The sequence below is a fragment of the Aulonocara sp. 'chitande type north' Nkhata Bay genome, linkage group LG20 (assembly GCF_057382095.1).
Source record: "Aulonocara sp. 'chitande type north' Nkhata Bay isolate Kocher_YH1m ecotype deep benthic linkage group LG20, A_spYH_male_GT1.1, whole genome shotgun sequence".
In the NCBI taxonomy this organism is placed as follows: domain Eukaryota; kingdom Metazoa; phylum Chordata; class Actinopteri; order Cichliformes; family Cichlidae; genus Aulonocara; species Aulonocara sp. 'chitande type north' Nkhata Bay.
This window is the reverse complement of record NC_141363.1, coordinates 2,541,465-2,568,949: the sequence shown is the minus strand read 5'-3', so window position 1 is coordinate 2,568,949 and position 27,485 is coordinate 2,541,465. Positions and strand designations below refer to the sequence as shown.

At 44.3% G+C, this 27,485-nt stretch overlaps 1 protein-coding gene across 5 annotated transcripts; it reads right to left on the bottom strand.

Annotated features, from left to right (window-relative positions):
• kmt2d (lysine (K)-specific methyltransferase 2D) lies at positions 1 to 27,485 on the bottom strand. Of its 5 annotated transcripts, none has more exons than XM_086276082.1 (55): positions 26,960 to 27,485; positions 24,587 to 24,669; positions 24,297 to 24,405; positions 24,007 to 24,209; positions 23,696 to 23,805; positions 23,447 to 23,609; positions 22,832 to 23,003; positions 22,585 to 22,699; positions 22,189 to 22,367; positions 21,813 to 22,090; positions 21,554 to 21,673; positions 20,600 to 21,393; positions 20,348 to 20,473; positions 20,081 to 20,194; positions 19,853 to 19,957; positions 19,587 to 19,768; positions 19,120 to 19,284; positions 18,856 to 18,965; positions 18,679 to 18,723; positions 18,390 to 18,578; positions 18,108 to 18,290; positions 17,880 to 18,002; positions 17,219 to 17,340; positions 16,994 to 17,123; positions 16,824 to 16,910; positions 16,664 to 16,741; positions 16,408 to 16,566; positions 16,205 to 16,274; positions 15,804 to 16,042; positions 15,625 to 15,698; positions 15,309 to 15,359; positions 13,584 to 15,200; positions 13,333 to 13,491; positions 12,858 to 12,976; positions 10,787 to 12,705; positions 10,577 to 10,700; positions 10,111 to 10,192; positions 9,952 to 10,018; positions 9,579 to 9,811; positions 6,574 to 9,468; positions 6,214 to 6,363; positions 5,942 to 6,106; positions 5,695 to 5,842; positions 5,520 to 5,601; positions 5,258 to 5,430; positions 4,904 to 5,028; positions 4,678 to 4,813; positions 4,193 to 4,314; positions 2,720 to 4,100; positions 2,484 to 2,620; positions 2,125 to 2,255; positions 1,429 to 1,714; positions 1,236 to 1,309; positions 1,023 to 1,131; positions 1 to 947 (listed from the first exon to the last, which is right to left on the bottom strand). In XM_086276082.1, exons 2-55 carry the CDS (start codon positions 24,633 to 24,635, stop codon positions 855 to 857), a joined length of 15,171 nt encoding a protein of 5,056 aa, XP_086132208.1. In that variant the 5' UTR covers positions 24,636 to 24,669; positions 26,960 to 27,485; the 3' UTR covers positions 1 to 854. The 5 variants fall into 5 exon arrangements, with proteins under 5 accessions (XP_086132208.1, XP_086132210.1, XP_086132206.1 ...); XM_086276084.1 differs by lacking the exon at positions 26,960 to 27,485 and adding an exon at positions 26,718 to 26,738; XM_086276080.1 differs by lacking the exon at positions 26,960 to 27,485 and adding an exon at positions 25,762 to 25,868.

The window sequence follows — 27,485 nt, the reverse complement described above, 5'->3', positions numbered from 1 at the left end:
GGAGTATTTCCACAGTAGCAGTTAACAGTTTTTATACAAAGCAGTCACTTCTCGCTAAATCAGTGAGGTAGACTGGGTCCAACTAACCCACCATGGGACTCCACACAGTCAGAACATCTGGTGCGACTGAAGCCACAGATCAATAGTATCTTACATTTTTTATATTAACTTACTTTTTTCTCCTCTTTTCTTTTTCCTCTCTCCATCGATCACATGTAGTTCTCACACAGAGCCACATCAAGATTGTCTAGCTAGCCAATATCCATGTTGTCGTTATGAGTCATTGATGGGAAAGTGCCTTGTCTGGGAGGTAAGGGGGGGAGGTGTGGTTAGACGGGACAGGAAATAGGTCCGACTTAAAACATTAAAAAAAAAATTTTTTTAAAAAGTGTCCTTAGTTCATTCTCAACATTTTTAATGGCTTTTTTTTTGTCGAAGCTCCAGATGAGCTCTGTACTACGAGCAGTGATATCAGAGGGTCAGAATGTTTTGGTAGATGGTGAGGATCATTTTCCAGCCACTGTAAGCTTATTGAGACCAGAATAGTTGGGAGGGTTTGAAGTGGGGGATGGGGAAGAGGAGGGATTTGGCTGAGGAAAGGGTGATTCAACTACTCCAAACACGAAAGTTAGTCCCACCATCAAGCTTCTGCTGATGAATGGTGGTCGGCTGCTTTTATTGATTAATGCTCTTCAAACCTTTGGCTACAGGTAACACTTTAGTCTTTTAATAGCGGAGGCCAGCCTTCCTCCATATCTTTATGAACAGCTTATGCACTGGCGATGTAGGATTTTCATAGGCTTTGGCGCAGGAGTGTTCTGGTACCAGCGAGAGGGAATTTTCCATCTTTCTGGTTAGTTCATCCATTTTCGGCAATTCCAGGCTCCGCAGTGGCAAGGGATCTTGTGCTGATCGTCCTCAAAATCAAACTGGTAGTCGTACGTCAGCTGGAATTAAGAGAGAGACAGTTAAAGGCTGCAGATATAGTAGTAGTACAATGAAGGCTGTTTATCACACTGCACCTCCTCTCCTTTAGGAATCCTTCGGCTGGAGATGATGATAATCTTGTCTTCTTTGTCAAACGTTACAACCTCAGCAACACAGTTGGGCGCACAGGAATGGTTGACATAGCTGGTGAGAAGGGAAATGGGGGAAAATCAAATCAATTTGGGGGAAGAAAATAAACATAAAATAAGGGTTTAAAACAAGGCAGGCATGCACAAACAAACACTTACCGGGCTGGGCCACCTGTTAAAGTTGCATCGATCACTTGCTCGTTGTTGATACGGAACATGTAGATCCCTCGGTTCTACAGCAAAAGAGCAAGAAAAAGAAAAAAGGTCAGACGTGTCCTACAGCTGTAGAAAGTTGAGCGGCACAGCAAACAAAGTTTCTGCACCACCCATTCTCCATCAACTGTTTGAGTACCTGCGCTTCATAGATCTTCTCCCGGCGATTGGCCACCTCGTTGCGTATGACAGTACCAATGTACTCAATAACCATCGTATGCTTCTCCAAATCCTTCGCAGCGTACAGCCCCAGGCCCTGAATGCGGGAACGTGCCAAGTACACGTTGTTCTTCCACTCAGTCTTCAAGCGCCGATACTGGGAGGATTTGGAGTGGACAAACTGCTTGCTGTACGGTGTGTTGAGCTCTCCAGTGAAGGTACTCTGGTAGGCCTTGGACACACTGGTGCTGTTAAGAGTGTGAGGCCTAAAAAGAAAGAAAAATGAAAGTCTGAATGTTTTGAATTTTACAGGTTTGAAGTTGTTTTGAAGCAAGTTACTTGCATTTGTAACCCACATAAAAATAAAAAGAACTGCACCTATAACTAAATCGGAATTTTAAATTCCAACCGGAGCGTGTCCGTGCCCAACTACTCATAACCAACATAAATTATTTTAGCTTATGTACTTGCGACACATTACATAGATGTTAAAAGAGTTTCATTTTTTAATGTATATTACCTCACCAGTCAACATATTCTGTCTGGAATTTAACTCCGCAAAAATGTTAACATTTAGTCAACAAGCCTCTTCGACGTGATTCACATGGCTGTACAGATTAACAGATATGTCAGAACGTGTTGAGTGTGCAGCTTCTCGCTAAAAATAATGCTTTACCTCTTGCAGTGTGTGGGGACCTTGGGCTCTGAGCGAGCACAGCCAGTGGGATTAATCATGAGTGGGAGCTCCATCAGAGGGTGCCGGCCGTATCTAAATTGGTAATTCTGGCAGTTCTCCACTCCGGGCAACTAAAACACAACAAGTCAGTCAATGATCATCATAATGGACTTATAATGGCTATAAAGCTTATCATTTCTGGTCACATTGAGTTCAGTTAATACAAGATAGAGCAGATATTTTGTGAAGTCTGTAATGCTGTTTTATTACAGTCTGAAACAGTTATCCAACCACAGATCAGTGAACATGGGAGATAAAGACAAAATAAAAAAGGGACAGAAAGTGCTCGGGATTCTTACCGACTCAGTGATTCTCATGACAGCGTGAATTGTAAGGCCATACATCTCCTCCCCTTTGATGTGTTCAGTGAACAGTTTCAACATGGATGATTCCTCACGAAGTTTAGCCACCTGCTGAACAACCCGGTCCCAGATCCCTAAAGACAAAAACAGCAAATTCAACTCTGTTCTTTAAGGTTAAGAAACATAACAAAGGGAGAATAGAGCACAAAAATCAGAAAGCACTTTTGTTTTACCTTCTGGAGTAGGGTCACGGTACTGTAAATCCTCCATCCCATGCTCCAGAACACGCACTTCAAACAGCGGGCGGCCATCATCTTCACTGATGCGGCAGCGGTAGCGGCATCGCTTGTTGGGTACGCGTGTGCTCCAGTAGATGCGTGTGGCCTCGTAGCCAACGGGGAAGATTGCAGTAGCTGAGTGGAAGTTGGCCATCTGGGAGGGCAGCAACTGGCCAATAGCGTGAAAGATGAGACTTCCGACGCGGAACAGGTGGATACGGTCTCCGCGCTGCAAGATGCTGGCTATCTGTTTCACCTCGTCACGCTCGATGTAGACGCGGCGTAGGACCGCAAATGTGCTGAGTTCATCGTCACTGGGCCCCTTCAGTTTATGCTGGGTGCACAACATGGTCTTATCCTTAAAGAACATGCAGCGTGCCCGGATGGCACAGGCAAAGTGGTAGACATTCGGGCAGCGCAGTCTGTTGCAGCTGTTTGTGGCACCAGTTTTCTGGCAGTACGCACAAAGAGTCCGCAATCCGCGACGCAGGGCTACCTCCACGTTGATTAGGGCACCCCCCTGTGTCTCGTACACCTCTGTGGACCACAGAGCGCAATTTAAGTGCACCCATAGGTCCACATCAATATTAAGCAAACGAGCGGGCCCATCTGTGGCACCATCGCCTTCCTCGTGGCAGAAGCAGCACTTGCGTTTATCCCGAGGCAGCCTTTCTGGTCGAAGAGTAATGCGCAGCCGTTCCATCAGTTCAGACACCTCACGGCTGTTTTCTTTCTTAGAGCCACCTTTCCGAATCGAGATAACAATCTGAAGACGCTTCCAGCGAATCCCCTTCCATTTCTTCAGTTTTGGATGCACTACCTCCTCATCAGGTGAGAGAGGCCTGCGTTGCTTGACAGCTTTAGGGGAAGACTCCATGGGGGTGGGAGAATCTTTAGGAGGTTGAGCTGGATCAGTGACCAAATCCTCTACCTCCTCCTCCTTGACAACAGCACTCAGATGATCTTCAGGAGCAGCAGCAGGATCAGAAACTGCCGAGGTAGCTGCTGCGTCTGCGCAAGACTCTGGAGCAGCAACTTCAGGCTCTGTGACTTCAGTTGATTGAGCAGCATCAAGAGGAGGATTAACATGCTGTTCAGGCTCAGCTGTTGTTTGGACATTGGCCGGACTGGAGGGAGACAGTGATGAGGAAGTTGATTTTTTGGAAGGTTCAGCTTCACTAGTTGTAACTGGCAGAGATGGAGGAGGATGAGGAGGAGACGGTGATGGGGGTGGAGACTCCTCCACTGGTATAATAGGAAGGTGGCGCACATCCAAATCATTTACATTGGTTGTATAGCAGTGCTGAACCGGTTTTTCTTCAGTCTCTGCAAATTCCTGAGAGCAAAATGCACGCAGGAGATGTAACGCTTTCAACACATGTAATAAAAAAGATTAAATGAGGCAATAGGAGACCTTTAGGGACCAACCTGTTTAATAAGTGCCAGAATGTCAACTTGTTTCTTCAGTGTACAGCCAGGTAGAGACACATCAAATTGCCTTAGCCACTCATCCTGACTAGGTGAAGCACCATCCTTTGTACACAGAACCCCTGTAAAACATAACATGGATAGATGGTATAGTCACTCTGCCACAATTTGTTTTAAAAACAGAAAACCCCAAAAACATTTAAACACCAAATTTGCTCAACTAACGTGCTTAAACTACAATCATGAGATGGGATTAATGAAAGACGAAATATTTACATTAGCAAATAATATGACAGGTCACTTTGAGGCAGAATTTTGAATGTCTTGACAGACTCGCACCCTTTTGCTTTTAGCTAAATAGGAACTCACTCCACAAAAAAAAAAAGAAAAAAAGAAAAAGACAAAGAAAATAGTAAAAAAAAAAAAAAGACATCAGCAGAAATCTAAAAAAGCTAAACCGTCAATTTATTTATTTTAGTGTGTACCTGATTGGCCAGGTCCTTTCGCAGGCCCATCTCCTCCTGACATTTCAGGGTTTTGGGGAGGGATAGTGACCTCATAAGTACCTGGCATTCTAATGTTGAGAAGCTGGGCCATGGCCATCATCACGTGATTTAGTTTCTGGAAAATATTAGTAGAAGTTTAGATTGCCTCAATAGATTCAGACATAAAAGCTTTTAAAGACGATATAAGATTATGATGGCTTAGTACCTTGGCTGCAGCAGATGACAACGTGAACGTTACAGACACCTCGTTGCTTTTGCTCTTATCCCAGTGGTTGGATGTTGAATCTACCTTGCCGTCAGGAGCTTCGAATTGTTTATTTTCTGTGAATGCTGTAAGCAAATGTGTAAATTCAACATTTGTCTGCATTTCAAGACGCAAACAGATTTAATATTTAAAATAAAAAAATTTGACAATCGTATAAATTCCAAGCAGGTTTCCCCATGACCTATGTATCCATGCAACCATATAAAACAAACTAACTTAGAATTTAATCCCCCATACAGAGCAGCACATTGCTACCTCAGCAGACCGTAGGATGTGACATGCTGAGTAGAATACCTGGGATGGCAGTGCGAGGTATGAGGGGTATGATAGGTGATATTGCCCTGTCCGTCTCCTCCTCTTTAGGCTCCCGCAGGTGAGGAAAACGTGGAGTTTCATCTCCTACATTACTCTCAGGGGATGATGCTGGAATTATGCTTTCTGGAGCATCCTCATCGTCACTTTCCATCCTGTTAAAAGATATTTCACACATTTATAGCCTCTTTATGAAAATATCTATGCTATGGACTGATAACTATGCACAGTTGTCCTTGTGTACCTGATATCCTCATTCTGGTTATGTGGTGGTGTGGGGAGAGCTGCTAGAATATCTACACTCTTTACCTCCTCTTTCACAGAATCTGAAGGAGGAAACAAAATGCAGCATAATAATACATTGCATTTAGAATGCAATTACTGCATAACTGTGGATTAATAATTAACAATAAATGTACCCATCGGCTCTTCAGCAGGCTCTCTGTTTTTCTGTCTCTCAGCCAGATCCTCCCCAGCTGTTACTCCATTGAGCAGTTTGTGCTGTACTGATGGTGGAGGAGTAGGTGGCAAGGAAGATGGGGGTGTTGGGGGGTTGCTGAGGTTGCTCTGTGAATGCACAAACAATATGTTCTTGAAGACTTTGCTCTGAAATTACCTTTATGCCTTATTCAAAATGTTGGTGGTGCACTGGCAGCTTAGTTTGACCTTAGTGAGTAACTGAGAGTAGTAGTCTGGGATATTGTCTAACACTGCATTTCCAAATGAGCCTTTTAGCTGGGCTTTTCCATTGGCTGGACTGCTTCCAAAAGGTGCAAAAAGATCCACACTGGCAGTGATTGACGGCTCCATCAAGGGCAGCAGAGAGAGGCCCTACAGAGTAAAAATCCATTAGCCAAGAAAAGGAAAAAGAATCAATCTTCAGATCATCAGTGGCAAAATATCATTAGGGGGGGAAATGTATTTTGACATTATTGTACCTGTTTGAGTTGTTTTAACAAGGCTTCAGCACTTTTTCCAACTTCTTCCTTCTTGTTTTTCTTCCGTGCATTAGGCCCTCGATCTCCAGCTGCCTTATTAGTGCGCTTTGGCTTTTGCACAGGAGGCCTTTTTGTTATCGATTGCAGATCCTGTAAAAGGTCAAGAAAATAAAACAGATTTTTCCCCAAATATAACATCAGGGTAAAGAGTCTTGATGCATGCTCAATCATCCAGGTAAGTAAATCCCAAAAGGTTGAGTGACGAAACATTTCTCCCATTGAAAACGCTACGTCCAGATAAACAGAATCAACCTTTTGGGATCAGGGTAAAGAGAATGAATACACTTTAGGAAAACATACCTCCATGTTTCGTGGAGTCCCTTGAAGCTTCTGCTCAAGCATTGCCAGTTTGCTGTTGATGTGACCATTGATCTCACTGTGGATGCCTTCACAAGGCCTCTGAGCGCCAAGCTGAATATTCTTAGTTCTTAGGAGTTTCTGCAGCAACTGCTGTCCAGTCTCAGATCTAGGGCTTTGAGTCACAGCAGCACTTCCAGCATTAATAAAGGTAGTGTTGTTCCCAGCGTTAACCATCTCCCCGGTTGCTTCATGCTTTATAGTCCCAGTAGGAGCTTCAGCCGCACTGTCACACTGGACCTCCCTTGGTTCCTGTTTAATATTCTGTATTGTCATTTTGCATAGCTCCTCTTGTTTGTCTTCTGCACCCTGCTGCAACTGACGCTGAGCATTTGTACCTCTCTGTGGCCCATTGGAAGTCACTGAAGCAGCCAGACCACTGCCTGGTGACTGAGTGTCTGCTTTAGGTCCTGGACAATCAAGTGGACTCTTAGCCCCGGGTGACCTGAGTGGAGAAGCCTTGACTTGACTGTAGGGACTGCCCCTCCCAGCCCTGCTGTCAGCTATAGAAGGTGAGGAGACATGAGATGAATGGGGTGAGACTGGGTGGACTGGACTCATGCCAAAGGGAGTTCTTGGAGAATATGCATGCGATGGAGAGCCCTGCACACGGCCTGCCATTAGTGCTTGCTGTTGGTTCTGGGTGGGAGTGGGTGGACGAATCCCCATAGCTTGATTAAAAGTGTGCCGTTGAGAATCCCCAGGGGAGTTGGCTAATGGCTGACGTGGAGATGCTGGCCTCACCATTGGGCCCTGGTCCATTGGGGAATGTGGCACCTGTCCTCTCATATGTTGCTGCATCATCTCTCCCACTTGGAGCTGCTGCCCAGAGACCATCATTCCTTGCTGTATCTGAGGAGCAACACCAGGTTGTTGGCCTGGCATACCTGGCTGGTGTTGATTTCCCACTGCTCCTGGATTCCCCATGACTCCATGTGACATTTGATGGCCTTCCATCCCCATCATTTGCTGTCCCATCTGTGGGAGCTGAGGCCTCAACTGATGTTGTTGGCCCTGACCTATTGGCATCCGCAGCATTTGTCCTTGTTGTCTTTGTGCAATCATGGCTTGGATGTGCTGTATTTGTTGGTTGGGGGGGAGATTGCGGAGCTGAGGATTCTGAGCAATAATGGCCTGGATGTTGATAGGGGCGCGGATCTGTCCAGGAGGAACACCAGGTCTCTGTCCCATCATTCCTTGCTGCTGAGCTCTCATCATACTCATTAAAACCTGCTGTTTCTGCTGTTGGGCCATGATGGCCTGCTGTTGTGAACTAAGACCCATCATAGCAGGTTGTTGCTGCCCTGGATGGTTGTGTCCTGTGATCTGTTGCGGCATGGTGGGGTCCTGTGGCTGCTGTGTGGCATTTTGAAGAGTTTGCTGTTGATGATGTAAGAAATCAGATGTTTTTCCTTCCTCTTTAATTGTCATCAAACTGGGCTTGTCAGTGGTGAGGGAACTTTGCCTCTGGACAGTGACTGGAAGTTGTTGCTGCAGTTGCTGCATACCAGTTTGCTGGTTCCCGACCAAACCCGACTGTTTCTCATGTACAGACTGGGGATTTGATTGTTGCTGCTGGCCTACATAAACCTGATTCTGGTGCTGCTGCTGTCGTCCCAGGTCAGTTTGATGATCATTTGCAGAGCCTAGTTGGATCTGGTTGGGAGTAGAGGGTCCGCTCTGCTGTGGTGGGGTTCTTGAATCAGGGCTGAGGATACCACCTTCTTTGGGTCCTGAGTTTTGGCTCTCTGTAGATCCCTGGGGCTGGGGTGTGTTACTTCCTGCTGAAGGAGAGGAACCCATTTGTGGGGTAGAGGGTTGGGAAAGACCTTGCTCTTGGCCAGACTGGTTGATCAACTGTGCTGGTTGTCTTTGTGTCATTTGCTGCTGCTGAAGGTGGGCTAAATTCTTTGTAATATTTTGCTGAGATGCAAGCATGCGTTGGGCCAGAATGTTCTGTTGTTGAGGAGTCAACTGGGCATGGGGCCCCCTCAGGCCAGGGTGACCTTGAGCACCAACCATACCCTGCTGTCCCATCATCAGCTGAGGCCTCTGCTGCTGTGACAATGCAACTTGTTGGTTACCAATTATTCCTGCCTGAGTTGATACCATGCCTTGAGAATGGTTAATAGGCTGGCTGCCCACAAGATTCTGTGATGGAGCCACAGTCTGGCCTCCAACTATTCCTTGTGCAACCTGGACCATGTTCTGCTGATTAGCCTGATTAGCTAGCATACCCTGCTGAGTGTTCGCCTGTTGTTGTGCCATAAGTTGGTGCCCCATCATACCAGCCTGCGACTGATTGATTAAACTAGACTGTTGATTTGGGAGTGACACTGGTTGTTGGCCCATCAGCTGCTGTTGCTGGAACTTTGCCATCTGCATCCTATGCTGAAGTTGTCTTTCTTGAAGAAGCCTAGGGTCTGCACCTTGCACCCCAGGCCCCTGAGGGAAAAATCCTCCTGAAGGCCCAGGAGGACCTGGGACCCTGGCACCACTGGCTCCAAGAGCCCCAGAAAGCTGTGGCTGGGCTCCTCCAATAAAGGGCTGACCTTGGGGCATTCTGACAGGCATCCCACCTTGGGGTACCATGCCAGGATGTTGCCCCATTACTGGTGCCCCCTGCTGGCCCATCATCATCTGACCAGGCATTTTGGGAAACATGTGAGAGGGCCCCCCCTGTGCAGAATGACCTTGGGTTATAATACCAGAGCCTTGCTGCTGCTGTTGTTGCTGCTGCTGTTGTTGTTGATGCTGCTGCTGTTGTTGTTGATGCTGCTGCTGCTTGCTTCTGTACTCTGCAATTAGATTTGTGTGCTCCTTCTGTTGCTTGCGCACCTAAAACAGAATATTTATGAGGACATCTGTATATCATGTATATCAAATGTGCCAGAAGCCTTTTTTGTGCAATGCAAAAATTGTTTTCAGAACATTGAACATCTACACACCTGGTCAAGCTGCTTCTGAATTTTACTCTGCTCTTCTGTGACCAACTTAAGTTTCTCTGCATCTGCCTCAGCAAACTCTCTGCCAGCCTTCTTAGCAGTGCGTTGCTTCGCACACAGTGCTTTGCGTGATTTGCGATGAACTCCTATCTGTTCTTCCAAAAATTTCAGTTGCATTTGGAGTAACTGCTGGGTATGAAGAAGCCATTCTTCGTATTGGTGCTGTTCAGCATCATCTATAGAAAAGAAATCACAAACCACCCTTAGCTATCCACAAATGTATGGAGACTGCAATAAAAAAAATTAATCTAAAAAAAAAGAAAAGAAAAGAAAAAAGACTCAATTCAGCTCAAAAGGCAGTATTGGTCAAACATACTGATTATTCCTTGCACAAACTGAGGAGGGTTAGGCCTTGACTGGGGTGGATCACTTGTCTCTCCCTCCTAAACAGAAAAACGTGGCATTTAAATGACTCAGCTATCATCAGTTTTACAAATTAAATCATCGATCACTTTTTAAAAATAAACCAACATACCTTTGCAGGTCCAGATGCAAGTTGATTTGGATCTGTGGCTGGGGCAGAAGCCAGCCTCTGAGCAAGCAGAGAAACTTGTTGCCTGAAGAGAAAGCAAAACAGTGCTGAGTGACATCCACTTAAAAATATTTAACATGGGCCTCAGCAAACAGGTGTGCTAATGGTACAGTTGATCGTCTAATCGCAGTCTTTAACACTGAAGTTACCATTGCAGGCATGTCTCTGACACATAGCTACTGCAAATAAGTGGTTGCTGAGCAGTTAACCTTGTGAACAGTGGTGTTAGGGATGCTACTTTTACGTTGAACAGCTTACAAGAGCTGGAACCAACAACAAAAACTAGATCTGAAGATAATCACAATCAACACATGCTCTGCTTTCTAGCAGCAGTTTAACAATGGCAAAAACATATCCATGTTATTTATTAAAAAAACAAACAAACAAAAAAAAACATTATTAGAAATACCTGTTAATGCCAGTGGGAACAACCATTGGATCCTGTGCCAACACTCTCTTAATACCCTGAAGGGCAACCATCTTCGCCTTGGCAATGGGATCCATAATGTTATCTGTAGCAAATTTGTCCAAATCTGCAATAATAGGTGAAATTAGTGGAAGTATGGAAAAACAAAAGAAAAAAGAAGAAGTTGTGGCTGTGACAAGACATGAAGCTTACCTTTATCTGGGAAGAAGCTGTTGGTCAGAGTTGACTGTTTTACTGCTGGCTGCTGCTGTTGTGATTGATGGCCAAGTCCTGGCTGCACCCCAGGCTGCATCCCTGGCTGCACCCCAGGCTGCATCCCTGGCTGCACCCCAGGCTGCATCCCTGGCTGCACCCCAGGCTGCATCCCTGGCTGCACCCCAGGCTGCATCCCTGGCTGCATCCCTGGCTGCACCCCAGGCTGCATCCCTGGCTGCACCCCAGGCTGCATCCCTGGCTGCATCCCTGGCTGCATCCCTGGCTGCATCGTCCTCATCATGGTTTGCTGCTGGGCCATCATGTGAGTTGGCGGTACTATACCAGGTCCCATAAGCCTTTGCTGCTGCAAAATGTGTGACGCACGCGGTACCATCCCTGGCTGATTCATCATACCTTGGGGTGGTGGACGATGGTGGTGTGGTAACATTATTTGCCCAGATGAATGTTGATTCGGATGTGGATTTGGAATGCCTGAAAACTGTTGTGGTATGCCTCCTTGTTGAAGAGAACTGAGCTGTTGCTGTTTCTGTTGTTCTTTCTTTTCATGCTCCAGGAGATCTTGTATTAGAAGAGGCAGTTCACCATCTAATGAGCTCTCTACCTTTGCCAGATCTACAGCAGGAGAGTGCTGCTCCCCTACATCAGGTAGTCCTAAGGGATCATCACCCATATCGCCATGTGGAGGAGCTGGAGGAAAAGGCAATGGATTACCTTGGCCTGGCAAGGGATATGGAAGTCCCCCTAATCGAACAGAACTGAGTGAGGCAGACTGGCTCTCACTTTGTGGAGTCTTTGTTGTTGGTGCGGTCACACCAAGAGGCATGGATACCGCTTCTCCCATTTCAGCTTTCACCACAGTCTGTCCCGTTTGCAGCTGAGGCGTCAAACCTCTGTTCTCTACTTTAACTTTAGAGGCATCAGCGGTTTGTGAAGAGCGTGTTAGTTGAGCAGCAGACTCTAGTGCAGTAGAAGGGACTTTTGTCAGAGCCTTCCGCTCTGGCTCCACCCTGGCTTTGTCTTCCACTTTAACATGTGCAGAACCAGACGACGCTGAAGGACCCTCACTTTCAGCTTCTACCAGCCGCAGCTGGTCTGAGAAGACATCTTTAGGGTCTCCTTGGTTCAGTTCAGGATCAGTGTAAGCCAGCAGGTCAAACTCATCACTGTTGAGTAAGTCATCAAGATGTGGATCATTGGTTTCGAGGTTGTCCAGGTTGCCCAGGTCATCATCTCCTTTGTCAGGGTCCAGGTCAAGAGCCAAATCATCCTCATCTTCTACTCCTCCATCTCCTGGAGCATCGCCTAGCCCATCAAGATCAGGTTCTGGCAGTTCTTCTGCATTTTCTACAGCTGCAGGCTGGGGCTCTGTGACTATACCTGGTTGTGAAAGTCGATGCTGCTCAGTACTGCGAGTGTTTTGGGCTGAAGTAGCATTTTGAGGTTGCATGTGGGACTGCTGAGGCAGTAAAACTGACAGTCCACCCTGTTGTAACCCCTCTGTCTGAATCCCACCAACTTGAGCTATAGGAAGTTGCTGAACATAAGGTGTTGACATCTCTTGCTCTGGGACAAAGAGACGTGGCCTGGGCTGGGGTCCACGGGGTATAAATTGGTGTCGCAGGGGTGGCCTTTGTGAATTATGTCTCAACTCAATGAACTGTGGTGGTGGACCTTGACTCATTGGCTGCATGGATTCACCTCCGTGCCCTGGCATCATGGCATGAGTATTACCCATGCCTTCCATACCTTGGATATTGACAGCAGGGTTAAGATTGTGCCTTATGCCCACAGCTTCCATGCCAGGCTGAGGGAACCTCCTTGGAGCCTGGCCCTGCCACTGAGGAGGGAATGGTGGACGGGTAAACATACCCTGCGGTCTGGAAGATCCTGGTAGCCTGAAGAAAGACAAAAATATTTTTTTTTCCCCCCCAAAAACAACGAAAGGGAGTTGGACTAATTTAAGACGCCAATTGTATCTTCAGGGCCAAAAGATTTATGCCTGTATTTGGTTTATTCAATCCAAGTACCTCATTATTTAAATGCTTACCTAACTGGATCAACAACGGCAGGGTTTCCTGTATGTGGTGGGCGAATGAGCTTATCATCTGTGGGCATCTTCCCCGACACAGAAGCCTGAGCACTTGAAGCGGCAGCAGCAATACGTTCCTAAAGGAAGTAAAAATTGTACCATTGTCCCTTGACTCTTTAGTTATTAATAAATCAAAAATAACTTTTTTCATAATGTCTGCATGAAAATCAGAAACTAAAAAAAAAAAAAAAAAAACAAACCCTACATCTTCCAGATTATTATTATTATTATTATTATTATTATTATTATTATTATTATTATTATTATTATTATAATAATAATAATAGATTGGATTTATATAGCGCTTTTCAAGGCACCCAAAGCGCTTTACAATGCCACTAATCATCTGTGGGCATCTTCCCCACATGCATGTAACAATGCCTGCAAGATTTCACATTAATAATGTAATGTTATTCAATCACAGGATCCCTACCTGTGGATAAGGTGGTGGTGCTCTGTGAGTTTTATCCTGCTGAAAGGCTCCCATCCCTCCCCCAGACCATCCAGGGGATGCACTGCCAGCAGCAGCAGCTGCCTCCTTCTCTTGTCTGTGCATTTGTTGTCTGATCACAAATTCCCTCAGTCTTTGGCGCTATAAAACACGAGAAACTTTGATTAGCAAAGAAAAAACAAAAGCATGCAGAAGTGCACTCAATGCCTGCTCAAAGGCAAATATTTTGATACCGGTCTGTGCTTTTCCAGATCAGCAGGGCTGAGTCCTGCTACTGAAGGGTCCTGTACTGCTGAAATATCAGGAATTTCTTGAGTTACTGGCAAAGATGGCTGACTTGACATGTCTGAAGTGTGGACAGCTGGTATTTCTTGAGATCCAGAGGAAGGTGGCACTCGCGAGGTAAGGCTGTCTGCTGACAAAGCCGGCTGAGTTTGTGGCTGTGGTTGCTGCACCATCTGAGTCTGCTGTTGAGTTATTTGAAAGCCTCCCGTACTCGGGCTGCGGCTGAAAGTAGGGGGAGCTGATGGCTTTCCAGAGAGGGGATCCCCTATAGATGTATTAGTAGAATGGGCTGGAGATGGCTGGTTAGGATGAGGGGATGTTTTGAAACTTCCAGTTCCCTCTGGGCCAATAGAGGAAGTGCGAGGTGGCTTATGGACTGCTGCAAACGGGTCTCTAGATTGTGGCCTTGAAGGTGGCCGAGAACAAGGGTCTGGAGATTGGAAACGAGGAGTAGCAGGAGACTGGACAGAGTAACCATCATTGGACATGCCACCAGGAGTGTGGGGAGACTGGCAGCTGCCCTGGGACTGTGGGCTGGAGGGTACTCTAGGACATTGCTCCTGTTGAGCTACAGCGTGTCTCTGGGGTCCAAGAGAACAATTATCACCTGACTGCGGTCTGGTAGTTAGTGGAGGATGAATATGGGGATCAGAGTGAGAGGGAGACTGCCTGAAGCCTTCAGCAACATGGCTAGGTGAAGCTCCAGGATGAAGTGCCCCACTCTCTCCTTGGTGCATTCGTGGCGTTAAAGGTGCCTTGAACAAACCATCTCCAGACTCAAGCATTCCAGCAGGGGAGCCGGTGGACAGATCATGTCTGCCAACTGCAGAGGAACGTGGAGAGGGTGCACTCATATCAGTCCTGTACTGCCCTGTGCTTGCAGGAGATGAAGCCAATGCAGATGGTGACGGTGATGAACCATATTCTGGCCTTCCCATTCCTTGCTGGGTTCTGAAGGGATCTCCATAGTGGGTATTGTGGGATGGTGAAAAAATGGTCGACTCCCCGAGCCCAGGACCTCTTGAATGAGGACTTTCTGGAGGCCCTAGGGACTCCTGAGAGCCTTGCTGGGATTGTGGAAGAAGACCCTGTTGCTGCTGCAGCTGTGATCTGAAGTAGGGGTCAACCTGCTGAGCCCGTCTGGGGGTTCCAGGAGTTCCTGGTTGCATGTCAAAAGGGCCAAGACTGGCTGGCCGTCCCTGAGGAGGGCCCTGCGGGCCGGAAGCAGAATAACCTGAGGAAGGGGCCTGTACGGGGCTGGCCCCGGCATTAGAGAAAGGTGTGGTTGGGTGTGAGTAAGAATGGGGTGACTGAGGCGGAAGCTTAGCCAAAGGATCTGTCCGGATTTCAGCTGATAATGGAGTTTTGACAGGTCCATCTGAGAAAAAGACAGAAGACGATCCTGAATCGGGAGGCAAGGGAAATGGGCTGTCTGCAGAGCTGGGTTGAGAGGAGATTGATGTTGAGCCTGAAGGTGGTGGGATCTGGAGGTGTAAACTTGGCCGTTCTCCCTTTGCACGTGGTTGCTCTGTTTTTACTGGCCTGCACACTTGACTTTCTGCCTGCTGTGAAAAGGTAAAAAGAGCACCAAAGGAATATTAACCACACACACCGTAAACCTAATGAAGTCATTTGCTAAACTTAATAAAAAAAGAAATCTACTTTTAACTCACCTTCTGTGCCTTGTTTATCCTCTGAGCTGCTCGGTTATCTTTGGCCTTTTGCTACAAAGAGAGAGAGCGAGAGAGAGAGAGAGAGAGAGAGTCGGCTTCTGCACGTATGTACAGGCACACAAGTCCAAGCACGAACTCTTATAAAAACAAGGCTAAAAAACACACAATGGATAAATAAATAAATAAAAAATTAAAAAAGGAGAACCTAGTATATGACCAACTGCAAATTTAGAAATGTGTTAAAAAGAGAATTACAGCAAACAAATGATAATATGAAAGAATAATGTATTAAACAAAACAAAAACAGAGAACCTACCAGATATGGAACCTTGTCAGCAGCTGGGACCTTCCTCCAGATTTTCATGATCTGCTTGCAGCGACTAGCCCAATCTGTGATGAGAGAAATATTTAACACTTACGTTACAACTGTGACATAAACTTAAAAATCATGACCTTGATAAAATACATTGTACAATATGTTTCTTCTTCACTAACCTGGGTAGTCCTGTTTGAGAGTTGGGAAGTTTGTATTGGCATAAAGAACAGGGGAAATAGTTGAGAGCTCTCCAAGCTCCTCATCCTTCTCCCAGCGCTGCAGACTACGCTGGTTATAGGACAGACCATCACCCTCTGCCTCTGTGGGGGTTGGTGGGGAGGAAGGAGTTGCTGGGGTAGAGGGAGTTGCCCAAGGGCTCTCCTCACCGCCATCTGGACTGAACAGCCCTCCTCTGTCCCTGTACACCATATAATAAGTTAGAGGGTTTGTTTTTTGGTCAAATAAAAAGGCCACATGCGGGGGGAAAAATATAAATAATTGGGAATTAAGCTTCTGCTTTTATATGAGTTGTAACTACATGACTGAGATGCTGTGAAATAAAATGCACTAATGAGCCTACCGCATGTCGAAGAACGGTGACTGAGAAATTCCAGGAAAGGCATCCATCATTCCAGCTGAGGGCAGGGACCCTGCAATTCCGGTAATTGAATTAAAATACAACAGTTTTTCAATCATGCTTTTAATAATTCAGGAATCATACAACAGGTAATAATAGCTGCGGTTTTAATTATATGAACATCTGTAGGAAACCCTTGTTCTCACCTGAGGGGAGAGCTCTCTGTGGCAAAGCACTACGACTGAGTTCTCCCTTATTGCCCTCCAAGATGGGCTTCATACCTCCCAAGGAGGAACCATCCGACACTCCCAGAACCTTCCTGAAGAACTGCTCAGAATCCTGACTCTCCACCCCCTGTGGAAGACCTATCACACAAGCACAACAGCATGGTAGGAAGGAATAAATTATATTACAAGTCATTCTTAAATGCTATATAGCACAGTGCCCTCCGCAGGAACTTACCTTCATTTTTTTCTGCATCAGAATCATGAGGATCAGTTGACACCTGGTTTGTCTGTGATGAGGATGGTGTAGGAATCCCTAAAAGGTGTAAAACTTTAAAACAACCTGGAACTGCATGTTAAAAAGGTCTATTAACTTCACCTGCCACATAGATACTTACCTGCACCGTCTCCCTGAGCCTGGGGGGCTTCACCCCCCTCTTGCTTGAGAGGACAATTTATGTCCACCACACGATCCCCGGCATCAGCTAGTGAAAGAAACAAAAATTTACATATCCTGCACTGACTTTTTTTCTTAACCAGCATCCCAAATTCAAGTTAATGTTCTTACTGTCTGGGGTAGTACTCTTGGTTGGTGCTGGTAAAGTAGGTCTGATGGGGCATGAACCTGGCCTCTGCCCTGGAGGTATCATCACTGCCTTCTTACTCAAGTCTATCAGTGTCTTTCCAAAGAATGCCTCCTGCCGGGAATTACAAATGTTTACAATATATACATCAAATCAGTGGATATCTTTATTTTCACTTTTAAAACATGGCACATAGAGAGACAAGAAACCTGGAGATAAGCTGGAAACATATCCTCGAGTTTGCTCCTCTTCCGACCCCGACGTTTCTTGGCCTGTTCCTCTCCCTCCACTGGTTTAGGATCCATAATGTTGTCTGTGTCAGGGTGGGGCCCTAAAAATGTAATAATAAAATTCAGTTTTCTTTGGTTTAGGTTATTTGCATAAAATACATTGAATCACAACTCTACAAGTTAAGCAGAGATGAGGACGTTCCAAGGGAGCTGAACATTAAAAATGTCTAAGTGTGTGAAGGTGGGGGCATGTAGTGTTTGCATCATGTCGGATTTTAAAGCATTTTGTCACAAATTAAGTCCTGATCACGATGTTCTATTGAATCACCTTGATTATTTTTTTGCTTGATTCCTCTACTTTACCACCTTGTTCACTTCAGCATTGTGGCTTTAATTAAATAAACAAGGGCTTGGTTTGATGTCAGTGGTTGATATAAGTCTAAATGCAGCCTTAGATCACAAAGAAGGTGAACAAGCTACTATGTTCCCTAGCAAGCTTTCTGACCTGACATACCATTGAACAGTTATATCAATTAAGTCACTACCACTGACCTAAAAACAATGTGACACAACAGTGGAGAAAAAAAAAATATATATATATATATATATATTAATTAATTAATTAATTGTTGTCACAAACCTTCTTCAATAGTTCGCTCAATTGGCTGTCCATCCAACATGGTCTCTCCAGCCAACTGGGCAAAAAATTCTTTCTTCATCCGTGTGTGACACTTCCTTTGTCGCACCATAAAACCTCCAATTCCTAACATAATTAAAGGAAACATATGTTTGAATTATTTTGGATATGATGATACATCTATGTAGATACTGTAAATGCCTTTATACAGTCACATTCATGATTGCATACCAGGCCTGTAAGGTTTTCGCTTTCTTTTCTTGCTGTCATCTGTCTCCTCTGCTCCCCCTTTAAGACCCTCACAGTCACCGTCAGCACCTCCCTCTGCACCTGCATCCCGCTCAGTACCACCGTCTCTCTCAGGGCTCCCATGTTGGTCTATCTTTGATTCACAGTCCATGGGATCCCCACAGCCTGGTTATATAGAGGAACATTTATTTATTTATTGTAAAAGGCACAAAGTAATCCTGAAAACTCTTTAGAGACAAATGAACGAGTGGAAATTGTCCAAACCTTTTCCCTCATCCCCTTCTCCTTCAACCTCTCTTAGATCCATTCCATCAGGACCTCCTTCAGAGCACATAGTGCCAAGACGGGAGCGACGTTGCCGTCTCTTGTGCAGGGGAGACATAGAGATGCTACGAAGCAGGGACATGCCTGACTCTGTAAGCCAAACACCCTCCAAACGGTAGAACTGGGGCTCTAAAAAGTGACAATCACAAATTTAAGTAAAAATAAAGGGCACAAACTCAGAAAATGTACTTGGAATAATTAACTAACATAAGGAGCTACATCTTCTTACCTGGCTCTTTTATCTTTATTGAAGCCATAATGGCTGACTCTACTACTGTGACCAAAGGGCAAAAAGTAGGGAGAAAAAGAAAATTGTGTCACCAATAAAACAACCAGTCAAAAAACTCACCCCACAATATCTTAATTGTATTTCTGAAGACCTAGACACTGTCAATCTGAGACTTACCCACAGGTTTTGGAACATATGGGGTGCAAGATGTGCAAGCAAAGCCCTCATCAGAAGCCTGTTCCACCTCATCCTCTGTGTACAGACTCTCACAGACGGCATGGACCCATCTGCATAGGCACACATAAAAACCTAGCTATGTGCACTTTTCAACAAATCAAAGATGTTATGGAATAATTTATGACATCAAAAATACATAAGTAATGCTTTACTCGCTCTCATTTTCTGGTTATTTTGTGCGTAGTTCCAATAATCAGCACCCACCGATCGCAGTACTGACACTGCAGCAAGAGCTCCTCCTCCATGAAATTCTCCCGGCATACCGGGCAGGTGACGAGGCTGGCGCAAGGCCCGCAGTGTGTGTAGTTGTTCTGCCACTCGCAGTGGAAACCTGGTGAGTTGGATCCACACTGCACACAGCACACACACCTGGACAGAGATAGAGATGTAGTTTAGTGCTTTATAACATTTTTCCAGCTAATATGCAAGATTAAAAAAATAAAACTACTGATACCAATGTGATTGGTGTAACAAATTTTCTGTTGCTACAGAAGCAAGAGCCGGAGGGATGGGCCTCTGAATTGCAAATGAAGGCTGAGCCACCAGTGTTTTACATAATATGCAAATTTGGATATATTCATTTCCATTTGACCCAATTCAAAGCTACATGGATGAACAAAGCTTTGTGCACTTAAGTTTCTTGTTTTTTTATCATGTCTCTCTCTTTTTACCATTTGCACTTCCAACCACCCTTGGGTACAGTGTGCAGGGGAGGGTCCAAGCAGTAGGTGTGATAGCTGACATCACAGTCGTCACACAGCAGCAGACGAGACGGGTCTGAAGCCTTTCCACACACTTCACACACAATACATTCCAAACAACGCCAGCCCTTACGAAGCATCGTCTTGGTGATCTGCAGAAGACATCAAATTTAATCTGGATTTTCAAAACAAAACAATGAAACCATAATCCATCATAAGTTTAGCATTGTTCTTACTTTGCTGTTAACACAATAAGGATGGTAGCACTGGGCACACTGAGCGCAAGCCAGCAACTGCCCCTCTACACCCTTTCCAAAACTGCCACAGACGACACACATGTCCTAAAAATACAAGAGAGAAAACAAAAGAGAAAAATTAAGAACAATAAGTCAATTTGCAGTCATACAGAAATGTCAACACAGCAAATCCACACAGGGTAAGTGAAAACGTCAAAGCAGCTTTACCTGTAGCAGAACAAATTTATCGGTGTTTGAAAAAAGAACAACTGTGTTCTGCATGGTGTCATCTTCTTCTTCGTCTTCCTCCTTACTCAGTCCAGTGTCTGAGGTCATGCTTAGCTGTAACAGTGTAGTAATTTTGCAGAAGTATTTTATTTCAAGCTAATTTATGAAAATTATGAGAACTACATATTACTAAAATATTTTAAAAAGTTAAATAACATTAAAAACAACAACAAAAAACAAAAACACATGCTTAAAAGTGCAGCTCACCAAAAAGGCGTCGATGCAGGAGGCCATAGCTTTAAGGCGTGACCTCCCACCACGCCCTCTCCCTCCACCACCACCACCACTACCACCTCGAGGTCTACGCTTTCCAGGGAAACTACTGCTTCGTCCCTGCAATTCACAGAAACAGCCTTCTCAATGTCAAGTCACGTTATAACAATGACACATTAAAAACAAAGACTTAAATTAGTGCCAGCTATCAAAAAATATATATCAACTAGTACATGGTGACCTCACCTGTTTGACCCTTGAGCGGCCTGGGGACCCTCTGCGTTTGGCCTTTTCTCTGTCACTTCTGAGAGGTTCAAAGGGAAGAGAGTCATCGGTCTCAGTGAGCAAGATGTCAGTGTGCGAGCGGCTGGAAGGTACAAGGCCAAGCTCCATGGAAAGCTGAGGGTCAGGTTCTCCTGGAGAGCCTAGAAAGCCACTGCTGCTCTCATCACCATGGCTCATATTTGACATTTCATCCAGCAACAACTCCGGCTTAACCTCTTGTAGTTTTCTCTTGATGTCCTCACTGTGTCCTTTCATTTGGTCATCATCCTCATCCTCCTCTTCCTCCTCCTCCTCAGAGTGAGGTAATAACCTCCCCTCTATGTCAGCTGCAGAGAGGGACTCTTGTGTGTCTATTGATAAAGAACGATTAGAAAGCAACTGGAAGTCATGGCATGGACTTCGTTCCTGCTTTTCATCCATAGACAAAGGCTCCGTTTTAACCACAGAGACTGTGGAAGCTGGTAACTTCTGGGGATCGTTACAGAACGGTCCTATACAGATGTCACCAGATGCACTCTTCAATAACTCTTGTGATAGTTCTTGTTTAACTGAGGGAGGAGCATCTTGCTTCTCCTCATCCACCTCCATGCTTTCAGGGCCTTGCTGTGACACTGGTGTTGGTTCTACTTCACAGCTGTTGTTAGACTGTGTCTCTGCTGTGGGATCCTGGGAAGCTGCCACTTGACTCTGTGCCTCTTTGGCTCCGTCTTCAGCAGCGGGAGGACAAGAGCCCCTCTGCTCTGTTGTTGCACAGCCTATTTGAAATGAAGGAATGTGTGATTATCACCACTGTCATTTTTACATCCATTATTAGATACAATAATCTTTTGGGGGGGGAAAAAAAAAAAAAAAAATCTAGTTCTGCTTGGTGTTTATTTTCATATATAGTACATCCATCGTGCGACCTTGGTTTACCTGTAGACTCAAGCAGAGGAGCTGGTCCCTCAGAACCAAAAGCTTCTGTTGGTAAGGGTGGCTCTCCCTTCATTGTTCTCTCCACAGTGTTTGTTGCCTGAACCGCTGCAAACTCCATCACTAAGATGAAAAATAATTAAACTAAATAAAAACATTGCTGACACACACACACACACACGCAAAATGCTCTAACAGCCATATGCAAATCACAGGCATTTCTTTTAAGTTTGATCCAATGTAGTGTACAGTAACGACTTACCAAAGTCCATAGGTGTCTCTTTATCAGCCTCATCTTTAGCCTGTCCCATTTCTAATGTGTGTTTCTGTCCTGGTGTCACTTCTGATAAGTCTGTATCCATTTGGACTGGCATTCCCACCAATTTAATGTCTCCTTCAGTTTCCTTAAGGGACGTTGTGGTCTGAGTGTCTGCTGTGTATGGTTCAGCAACTGGCTTCCGCTGACCCTCCTTACAAAGCAGGCAAATGATCTCAGCTTTTGGGGGTTCCCCCGCTGAACTACACTCACTGTGAACCCATCTGAGACAAAAGATTATTAAGATTTTTATTTGTTTTTAATGATCGTAACACTGACATGGTCACACATCATGGCAAGCTCTGTTATATTTTAAACTAACCTGCGGCACATGCTGCAACACTGCAAAGCAACAGACGGGTTGGCAGCTTTGCTGCACACACAACATATAGAACTGCGGTGATGCTGGCATCCCTCACACACGGCGTAGTTATCAAACCACTGGGCCGAGCCTGGCAGCACTAGTCCACGGACTCCGCACACCACACATACACGACACCTCTAATAGAATAAAGATTACAGAGCACAATTACCCAAAAAAAGCAGACAGGGAAAAAACAAAAAACAACAACAAAAAAAACCTTTACCAATGTCTTTTTAAACAGAAATAATTTGGATAAAATAAGGTAAGATTATGTTTTATTAAATAAGTGAATGTCCAGTTTCAATATACGGAAATCTTTTTGGATAGAGGGTTAAATAAAGAAAAAGGATTTACTCTGCATTTCCATGGGTCAGAGGGAAGAGAATCCATGGCTGGCTGGAGACAGAAGGTGTGGTATCCCTTATCACAAGCATCACATACCAACATTTTGGAGTCTTCACCTGGTTGTCTAAGAAAAAGTAATAATAAGTGGAAAAGGGAGATTTAATCAATTCAAATAAAATAATCAGTTAAAATAAAAACAAAGTAAAACAGGACACACATCTGAGAAAAAGGAACGATGCTAGACTGTTAGACTCACCTGCAAGTCTGGCACACTTTACACTCTGGACACTGCCATCCTGCCCTCTGGATAGGTGTGGCTCCAATCTCCAGACAGGCTGCATGGTAGTGGAGACCACAACCCGTGCAGAAGAGCAAATCAGTGAGCTCGCCTGCTGAGTCACATACTGCACACCAAGACTCTTCACCAGCTGCATAAAACAAACAAACAAAACAAAAAACAAAAAAACATATGAATAGGTTTCATAAAAATATTCTCAGTTCACCTTAAATTATCATGAGACTCAACAAGGTATGAAGCTAGCACTTAACTCTCATGTTTTGTTTAAATTTTAGTAAGTTTTCAGTTTTTAAGAAAGACAAGTTAAAAGTAGACAAAAAAGAAATTAAGTTACACAGATAGCTGACATTTTAAACAATAAAGACGTCTTTAAGTCTTGTCAAACTGCTAGTCCACAGATGATGAGCCAGATATACATGGAGCATAACAAATATCCAAGCCAAACAATATTCTGCTTTTCTACTTTTTTGCTGTTTGATTGGCAGCAGGACATCATATGTGTGTGTAAAGTCCTAGTCTGAAACAGAAGCCTTTGTCAGAATTGTGATGACTTTCTTACACAGTGTCACTTACCCAGCTCCTCTGCCTTATCTATGTGCTCTGGACAGAGGAGGACCAGCTGTTTCATAGACTGAAAGGATCCACTGGCTGCTGAGCAGGGAAAGTGGTAGAACCGCAAACAGCCCTCAGCATGGCATCGAATGGTTGCACCCAGCCTTTTGCAGTATTCGCAAATCTGGAGCAAGCCAAGGGTATCAAGTTTGGTTTGTCTTTATATTTTCATCGAGTACATCTAATCCAGGTTAATCAAACTACACTTACCCGCTGTGTCCCTGAGATAACAGCTTTATCCACATTCTCCAACTCTTCATCCTCTGTCTGCTTTACTCCCTCTGACCACACTGCACACCAGTGGTGAACCCAACATCCCCCTGTTTATAATAAAGCCCAACATTAGTAAAATATCTAACCAAACCTCTGTTCTACATCAGCGTGCTCTAGTAGAAAGAACCTAACATGTTTCAAACAATTCTAACAGAAATTAAAAAAAAAAATAATAATCATATTCATATACACACATATATATATATATATATTTTTTTTTTTATTTATTTATTTGTTTAGACTTTAACCTGAGTCATCAAGGAGTGCTGTCAGACAAGGCGAATCAGGAAATCCAATGGAAGACAGGTCATCATTTCCAGGCTGTGGCAGTGGGGAAGCTGATGGCTTGAGGGTTGGCCGCTCAGAAAATGGTCCAAAGTGCCTCAGTTCCCGCTGTCCATGCAGACTCCGCTCCACACAGTTACAAAGCGCACAGGCTCGAACGCTCTCTCTGTACACAGGTGAGAAATTGTTGAAAGCACCTTCTTTGGATAAAGCAAGAAGCACAGCAGGTTTTATTATATAATAAAGGGCTTACACAGATGTGCTAGAAGAGGCTGCATTAGCACTCGACGACTCCACAGCAGGAATGGCCTTAGACGCCCCGGCAGAAGAGACAAGCTGCTTTGCAGTGGCATTGTCATCAGCTAGACAAAAGGAAAAAATGTTTAAAGGCAATTTTTTTTTTAAATAAATCTTAAGAATAATTGCATGAAACACACAAATAGCTCCCTTATTCACAATGGTAGCCACAGCTTAAAGGGAAAAAACACACCATTATCTTCATAAAGGTGCAGAAGAGAGTCCAGAAAGCAAAGAAAACATTACCTGTTGGTTCAGAGTCATTCTCTTCGCAGTTTGATTTCTGCTCGTCCATCCCCCGTACTGATTTTGACCTCCCTGACAGAGATCTGCAATTTAAAAATGTAAACTAGCACCAGTTTGCAAATCATTGTCATAGTAATTATTATGGTAATTCCACAATACTGTAGATAAAAAATACATTTTAAAAAATGGGCATACTATTTTAAAATGCTAATGTCATCATCATCATCACATAATGTAGAGAAAAGAAAAAGAAAATGAAACACAAAAAACCCGAAAGATTTTCCTTATTTTCTCCTATATAAAACTGAGCAGTTAAGTGATCTCCAGTTTCTCACTTGCTGAGACAGAAAACTCCAATGTTCATAATCCAACATATTAAACATAAAAAGCCATCTTAACCACAAAATGCACACTCTACGCATCCAAACCCACTTTTACATAAAAGCCAACAACACAACTAATAAATGCTGCCTGCTGTTTCTTTCCCCCCCTCTCCCCCTCTTTTTTAAAGATAATTTCCTTGTATTTATCCTGTACAATCGAGCTTTTTTCGCAAACTCGTAAAAACAGCGTTAAGGTTATAAGAGCACGATCAATCCGACAACGTTTTAACAACTCAAGTTATTTACCCAGCAATTCATAATCCAAATCGGTCAAGCAGTTTTGGTGGAAAAGCGCGAAATGTTAAAACTAAAATGGTGTTTTGCTAAATAAAACAACCATAAATCGGGATACACAAAGAACATACAACTTCCGTGTGTGGAGCTTCCTGTTGCAGCGGGACTCCTTTCGTGCAGAACCTCGTCGCAAGCATCATAGTTCCGCTGCGAGGTTCACGCCATTAACAAAAATACTGTAAAACAAACAACGAGGGCCTCACCATATATTACCCACATAGCTAATCAAACGACCCATTCTCATGCGTGTAACGTTTAAAGCTCTTAACAGGCATTTTAAACGAGGTCGGACAACTTCAATTCGCGTAGTAGCCCATATGTTTTTGCTATATTACAGCTTCGCTAGGATTTATAAGTATGATCGCGAAACCGAAAAAGACCCGCACAATCGACATCAGTGCGATGCTGGCAAATAACGTGACGATGGCTTCAAAGTACAAATCAAACACAGAAGAGCGTTTTTTCAGGAGTTACAAAATGTAAATTGTGCCATCATACTTGAGGAAAAAGCCTTCCTGTGGGTTAACGCTGTCATACCCATTTGGTAATGATTTCTTTTCATTTTCACTGGGGCAGGTGGAAGCGGATCCCAGCCCGAGGACGACTGGGCTTTTCTGGTGGTTCATGCACAGAAGCATCAGTTATTACAAGCCGAATTTAACGCTTTTAATACAGCACAAAGTATCAAAAGTATTTCAATCCTTGTCAAAATTACCCAGGGTTGTTTTGCACGTCTTTCCCATTAGTGGGAACACAAAACAAAAAACTCTCAAACAATTTCAACTCAACGCGATTAAAAGTACTATCATATTGCCTGGTGGTGCGCATCATTAGCAGATTGCACAGACGTTGCTAGCTGGAGAATGCAACTGAGCTACTGCACGAAATGAAACGTTAACGTTGCATGTCCGTATTAAACACACTCGATGGAACCAGAAACGGGCTTTCTTCTTGACAACAAACTAGATCTTCCAAATCTAACTCGACTCATATCTCAGTTCATGTGGATACCATATATGTTTTATCTCAATAATACAGTTACTAACACGTAAAGCAAAGTAATAACACGACGAGTGCTTTAACGTCTTAACATCCTGGCTAGCGAAGTTGACGTTAAAAGTGTTAACGTTACAAATTAACTTAAAGGGTAGAGGTGTTTGCTTTTAGTTTATACTCTTTACAAATAGCGACAACGATTTGTTGCAGTAACTGTAAATAATAACAGAAAAGCTACTGATATTTTACAATTGAACAACTGCAGCGCTAAGCACTATTTCTCAATGTAAACATCGACTTCAAAGGGTTGGTTCTGTCCAGAAAATTGCCATGTCCATGTCACTGGCGGCAGGCTGAAACGGAAAAGCTAAAAACTACCAACAGTGACGTAGCTGCAAAGTCTTGGAAAGAGAAAAAAACTTCATAAAATACACAAAATCCCACAAACATGGACATACCTTTAAAAATGTTAACCTGCTACACTGCGTATAATGGCGCGGAAACAGTCGATGTGCAACATATATCAACCTAAAGTTAGCTCCCAGGTAACATTGCTAGTTTTCCAGCAATTACACAGCCCCCATCCACTCGAAGCTAACAGCTAAACACTACCGACTGTAGAGCTAACACCCGGTCTAAGGTCAGGGTTGGCGTGTCTTTAGGTAACAGGTTTAAAGGAGCCATAATCAAAGCAGCTCACCTCACAAAAACAATATCGTCTCCTCATGTATCAGCAAAATCCACAGAGCCACGCAGCGTCCCAAAATGCTGATGGTCGCTTCATTTTATGTACCGGACTAACTCTACGGCTAGCCGGCTGGAGTCAGAGTGGGGGGAAGTGCACGTCGGCGGAAGGCAGGCTGAGCGATGCTGCTAGCTAGATGGATAATGCCATTAGCTAACAGGCAACTTGAGCTTTTGTGTCGAGTACGCTATCGGGGAACTGTTAGTCACAGACACAAGTCTAGTAAAGATTCCCCGGCTTCATACAGCGAATCGAAACTAACTACTTTTCCTTGCTTCAGGGTTTTAGCTGGAGTGGCTAACATCAGCTAGCTTTTGCTCTGCTCTGGAATCTCGTTCGCGAGGTCGTGATAAGCTATTGCAAGTTTGCACCACAACAGTGTATGCGAAAATGACAGCGCTGAACTTTGTTGACAAGTCACCAAAAGTATATATTTTTGGCGTCTGGTGTCAGTCGACCGCAGACTTTTCATCTACCTAAA

Excerpts from the sequence above, each read along its gene's own strand:
- kmt2d (XM_086276082.1), bottom strand. The coding sequence starts at position 24,635 with ATGGACGAGCAGAAATCAAACTGCGAAGAGAATGACTCTGAACCAACA. Across the intron at positions 18,724-18,855 it reads ATATGTTCCAAAACCTGTGG|TAGTAGAGTCAGCCATTATG; the intron begins GTAAGTCTCAGA and ends CTTTGGTCACAG. Across the intron at positions 1,715-2,124 it reads GTCCCCACACACTGCAAGAG|GCCTCACACTCTTAACAGCA; the intron begins GTAAAGCATTAT and ends CTTTCTTTTTAG.